Source organism: Limulus polyphemus, unplaced genomic scaffold (assembly GCF_000517525.1).
Source record: "Limulus polyphemus unplaced genomic scaffold, Limulus_polyphemus-2.1.2 Scaffold818, whole genome shotgun sequence".
Classification (NCBI taxonomy): Eukaryota; Metazoa; Arthropoda; class Merostomata; order Xiphosura; family Limulidae; genus Limulus; species Limulus polyphemus.
Window position 1 is genome coordinate 158,043 of NW_013666428.1, and position 6,218 is coordinate 164,260.

Below are 6,218 nucleotides of genomic sequence, written 5' to 3' on the forward strand. Positions count from 1 at the left end.
AGATGTATTTTAGTCTAAAATAATATGAAGTTTCGAGCAGACTAAAGACACACCCTACCTCCTTGAAATATTGGTTCAAAAGAAAGAAATAGCATCAAGCCCATTAAAATGGCTAAGAAAGCCACTAGGGAAACATTCTGAGCTTCTGATTGGTTATTCATGTCATATAAAGAAATAAGTATATATAAGAGAGTGTTTTCAAAATTGGAAAGAGGTGGGTGGGGTGCCACTATGATTTGAGTTATTACATGAGCAATATCTTAGCAAATAGAAAAGATAAGATGTTCTTATTTAATATTCTAGCTTGTCAATATCGGTAATTTGAGTTTCTGATTTGTACGAAACTATAGACTGAGTATTTTGGCTTCACAAACACCTAATTTGAATCAGTGCTGCATTCAACATACCACGTGACACACACAAAAATCTATGTTTATCTGTTTTTTAATATTTACTTTTAAATTAAGAAATTGAGTAATGTATAGTACTAAAATTTGAATTGTAATTTACAGTTTGATATCAAACTTACTGACATAAATTCATGAAATAGTAGTTCAATAAAATTTTGAATGCGAGTCAACAAATGATATGACATGGCCTTTCACCTGTGACCCCTCTTGAAAAGGTTATTCTACTTAGTTATAATCTAGCATCCTAAACAAGCTTTTATGACAATCACACGTAAGTCCTTCTATTAAAGAATACCAATGTGTTTCTCATATACCCCACACAAGGGGGTAAGTTTACAGACATACAACAGTAAAAACCCAGGGTTTGATTCTTTGTGGTCAACAGATCACTAAACTTCTTTTTAATGTCCATAGCTGAAGTTTATTACTGTACATTTTCAACAATAACTATAAATAGTATTAAAACATATAAAACAAATAATATTTTGCTCTTTACATTTGCCATTAATTTCATTGAATTAGGTTGACATTACAGATTTTAGCAAATATTTTAGTGGTAGTGTTTGTTGCTTTAACTGTTTCTGCCTATTTCTAGAGTGGGACATCATTTTGGATTTCGTACTGAGGCCTTCAGGTTGAAGGCATTAGTATAGAAGCCGAAACATCGTCCCACTTCATAAACAGGAAGGAACATTCCATTAAAGCCAAACCTCTATGATGTATTCACTGCCAAGAATACCCTTGAAGCAATAAATGTTTCAATACTGGACAGAATTTCTCTTAAGTTTTTTATGTTAATTGTATATTATGGTCTTTTTTAGGGAACAATTGTGTAGGTGGATAATGTTTGTCTGTGTGTGTGAAAGCTGATATTGTTTAAAGGCAAATTTAGTCACAGTAGTAATTCAAGATTTAATTCAAAATAAATGAATATTAGATGAAAATATAAATTTAGTGACTGATGGTAATTGAAGAGTAACATATAGTCACTTTGTTTAAAATTCAAAAAAGAGAAAAACAACCACACAAGTTTGTTTGTGTATTGTTGGTAGTTTGTAATATTGGCAAAGCTTGCCTTTTTTCACATAATTAAATGAATAATTAATTAAACCACAACTGATAAATTGTTATTTTACAGTATGCTTCACTAATTGTCATTATATTTATATATAACATCTGATGTGTATGATTACTATTACATTATATATATATATATTTCTACAAGTTTTACATGAATGTAGGAGAGTAATTAATACTAGTATACATACTTAATCTGTTGTGTTTTTCTGGGTAAAATTGTTAATGACTTGAATGCAACTATTTAAGTTGAGACTACAAAATCAACCATTTTGTCATTCTACAGATAGCTCAACACCAAGGATACATTAAGATTAATTGGAGCCAGTTAAGTAAAGACATGGAGACAGCTTCAAAACATTTAGAAAAACATGCTCAAAAAGGTTTCTCAAGATACCTAGAACAGGTAGTTGAAATAAATGATCCTTCTAGAAAGAATTTCGTATTTTTTTTTAACAAATGATCACTGACTCAATGGCAGAAAATATGACTGTTTTGGTTGGAAATCTGGAAGCTTGAGAGTGAGATGTAAGGCATGACCTGGGGATAATTTTGCCATTATTTTAGTACTCCTCTTATCCTTGTAATATACTTGCATTTTGGAAACAATCTTCATATTCTCCAGTCCTTATCCGATCATAAATCGCCTTTGAATCATCAAGACTTGCACAATATCAAATTGTTTTTGCTTTTTTTTTACATCTGAGGGCAAGCCGTTGGATACATTTGTACGTTTATTGTTCTTTCATGTAGACTTACCTCTCTTTGGATACTTGACAGCACCTTCTCTACCATAGCTTCTCTAACCTGTCTTATGACTAACTTTTTGAACAAACTTGCATGCCATCATGATCGCATTCACACCTACTACATTATAATACCATGGATTTTGCAACATTACATTTGCAGCTTAGCTTTGAATATGACCTTGTTTCCATCTTGACAAGAACAAACACTCGAGAGATTTTGGCTTGTCTCTTCAGTCCCTCGTAGGTTTCACAAAAATCTTGGGAATGGTGAGTGTTACATGGATAATATATTACAACAATGCCAAGGCCATTGTTTGAATTAGAGAACAAAAAAAATCACCCAACTGTACTGACAAAATAAATTTTATATTCTTTGGATGATATTAAATTATATATCACCATACAACCCTGGATTTCCTATAAAATAATAAATATTCCTATAGAACAAAAAAGACTAAATACCAGATATGGTCCCTAAAAAGTGTCCTACCATTTGTGCTGCTGTTGAGTCAGAAATAGCTTGTTAAATTTCTACATGTTGTGATTTTATTTCATAGTTTCTAACTTATACCTTTAATAAGGAAATATATTAATTTTGTAGTTGATGTTCTTTGAAATGTGTCAGTTGTTCTAACATATCAACATTCAAGCACTTAATAAACAAGAAAGACTTGAATTTTATTAACACTTGTATTCTTCAAGTAACTCAAAATTTATAATACTATGATTCTTGCATATATTTCTGCAAATAAAACTGAATTCAACCCCAGAAACTGGCATAATGCAGAATGTTTGTTTTGATCCATTAAAAGTAATAACTTAATTGTATTTCATCCCTACTGCTACAGTGGACATTGCTGAAGTCTTTACATATATATATGTGTGTGTGTATATATATATATATATATATATTATTTTTTTTTTTCCCCATTTTTACCTTCATTCTTTATTCATCTTCTCATTTTTGGGCCTCCTTCAAATTTTGAGGCCGTAGTGCGCCTGTGCTTTAATCTGGACTCAGTGACTGAAGTTAAGCAAATCATTAAAACATTAAAATTGAAGACCCCAAACTTTCATAAATATGTTTGAAAATCTTTCATTTAACAAATAGTTTCATTTCTCTAAAGCAAGGTTATTAAAATATATGAAATTGCTATGAGTAAACTTTTTGACTTAACATATTAAATATTATTTTCTGATTTTAGATCTAGGTTAATTTTTATATATTTCTATTTTATTTGCAAACTAAGTAATGCTTTAGGGTTTGTAAATCGTGTTTCAGTTAACTTGTATTGATTTACTGAAAATGACACATTTCTATACATTTTATGCAGAATATGAGATCATCATAATAGTCCATTGTGTAGCTTTTTGCTTAACTACAAAAAAATAGAAATGACAAACATCAAATCAAAATTGAACTTTACCTAGAAGATATGTAATCAGTTAATGCAAAACACAATGTTTAATTACCTAAATTCAAAAAATATAACTTAGCCAAGACGCATCACAAAAACATACAATTTGATAAAGGGGTGATTACCTTTGTAAGTGTTTTGGAAGTTTCTTAAGTGGAGATATTACAAAATATTTTGCTTAAATATAAAAATTGATTAAAAGCCCCTGGGAAATTTTGTATTGAGATGTGCCAACTATATTTTCTTTACTATAGTTTCATTGTTCAAAGACAAAGCATGTTTTGTTTTTGTTTTTTCAGAAATGTCATTTACTTCATAATTAATTTATTCTCATTCACATGGTAGGGTCAGAAATTTGTGAAAGAGAATGTTGTCTTAGCAACAGGATTTGCTGGAGGGTTTCTAATAGGGATAGCTTCTTCATAGTACAAGCTTGCGATGAATGAAGGCAGTTAGCTGTTGTAGATGATGAACTCAAACAAACAGATTTCCTCTTCTGTTTTGCATTCATCTTGTCAATCTTACTAAAATATCTAGAGAAAGCCTGTGTCACACAGTGAAATTATGGTTGACGTTTTGGTAAAACATCAGCGAACCTCTTAAAAAAATAAAAGTGTACATTTGGAGTTGTATTAATGTATTGCTTTACAGTCACTTAAAAACATTAGAATAAAAAAGAAAAAAGAAGTTTAGCTAATGTTCTGGTTTTACTACTGAGAAATAAATACAGCATTCAGGAAACTTGATGAATTTTTAGGCCTGAAACATTCATTCTAGTGTGAATCCTATCTTTTTTTGGACAGCATACATTTTATTCTTATAAAACTAACAATTTGATTGAATGTATAATAAACTGAGAAATTTTATTAGCTATTTATTATTAGTGTATTTTATCTACTCATATAAATAAATATAATTTGGCTCATGTCTGTAATTATTATTTTTTTACTTGACGTAAAGCATCTAGATTTAGCTCAGAAAATGAAGGATAAACAGATGTTATTAAATTGCTTTTCACAACTCTTAACACCAGTGTTTGTTAAATAAGTACACACAAAAGTGTGGTAAAGCTAATGAAATAAATTTTACAGTAGCATCTAATATGTATGTCTTGTATATTATTTTCTGAGAATTTTACAAAATTATGACTTTTAAGAACCAGGTCTATATGACTTGTTTTGTCTAAAGAATACAGTGATGTTGTGTTATTATTTGAAAGCTGTTTTTATACAGGTCACATCCATGTATTATGCTGTAATGAAAATATTGACCAAATATGTGTAAAAGTTTGCAGTCAACAAATTTTAAGTTACCTTTTAACCTCATGTGAATTTAATTTTTACTATTCATATTAATCAACATATAGTGGCTTAACTTGGCAGAAACAGGGATGAGGATATTTATCTTATAGATATTGATCTGACAATTAAAAGCCAAACATTTAAGGCTTATATGATTTTTAATTCAATACATCAGAGTTATGTAACTTAATTCTCTCATTCAAGCTGTGTTCAGTATTGAAGAAAAAAATTCCCACTCCAAATAAATATAAAATACTTTATTGGTTTAATTTCTCAAAACATAGACTTGTAATATAAACCAACAGGAGATAACTTTTGTATAAGACTGGTGATGTAAATGTATTTCTTAATTGTATGGTTTATTAATAATAGTGATGAAAACATTGTTATTTTTGTACACTTGCCGATAGTTACTAGCAACAAGTCAGTGTTGAGAAAACTGCAACAGTCCCCAGATAAATAATGTTGATAAAATCATATATATATATATATAGACATAAAACAAAAAAATTAGTTGTACTTGAAACTTTTCTAATGCTGAAGATTTTATTTTCCATATTATGTTTATTGCATAATTCTGAAGTTTCATAACATTAGAAATAGATATATGAGCTAGAGTACATTAACAGAGTTGTCACCAAAGAACACATCGCTCCCGTGCAGGATTCATTTCTGATTTAGCCTTACAATTAAATACTTCAGCAAATTCTGCCATGTTTGATAAGGAGCCAATAACTCTGAAGAAGGAAACAAATCAGAAGATATAAGGTTGTGAGCAAGTTTCAATCAGATACATATTTTTTCTAACTTCTAAAAATTTTGATTTAAAATAAAATTATTTACATTAATTTCAAAGATTAAAGTAAAAGTGAAAAATAACAACATTTCAATTACTATTTATATATATAAAAATAGTTAAAAACAAGTAGTGTTATCAACTTGTACTACTATATAGAACACAATGAGTTAAGAACATGATGATGATGAGTAAAGTAGTGTTACCTACTTACATTAATCTATAGAACATGATGAGCCAAGCAATGTTATCTATGAACATTAATCTGTGGAACATGATGAGCCAAGTAGTTTCTCTATATACACTAATCCATAGAACATAATGAGTAATGTTGTCTACTTACACTACTCTATAGAACGTGATTATGAGTCTAGCAGTGTTATCTATGTCAATTAATCTGTAGAACGTGATGAGTCAAGCAGTTTCTCTATATACACTACTCCAGTGTTATCTATGTAAATTAATCT

The 6,218-nt window shown here is 29.4% G+C and overlaps 2 protein-coding genes across 4 annotated transcripts in view; one reads left to right on the top strand and one right to left on the bottom strand.

Moving 5' to 3' along the window:
- Positions 1-4,583, top strand: part of LOC106460701 (FUN14 domain-containing protein 1-like) — a 24,313-nt gene extending 19,730 nt beyond the window's left edge. For 2 of the 3 annotated variants that reach the window (XM_013920435.2, XM_022387478.1), the window contains 2 exons: positions 1,774-1,893; positions 4,000-4,583. In XM_013920435.2, coding sequence (XP_013775889.1) covers positions 1,774-1,893; positions 4,000-4,080 — 201 coding nt within the window. In that variant the 3' untranslated portion in view covers positions 4,081-4,583. The remainder of the gene's footprint in view (positions 1-1,773; positions 1,894-3,999) is intronic. The other variant, XM_022387479.1, reaches the window with a different exon arrangement.
- Positions 4,584-4,639: 56 nt separating this feature from the next.
- Positions 4,640-6,218, bottom strand: part of LOC106460700 (neprilysin-11-like) — a 101,614-nt gene continuing 100,035 nt past the window's right edge. The window contains exon 20 of the mRNA XM_022387475.1: positions 4,640-5,692. Coding sequence (XP_022243183.1) covers positions 5,590-5,692 — 103 coding nt within the window. The 3' untranslated portion in view covers positions 4,640-5,589. The remainder of the gene's footprint in view (positions 5,693-6,218) is intronic.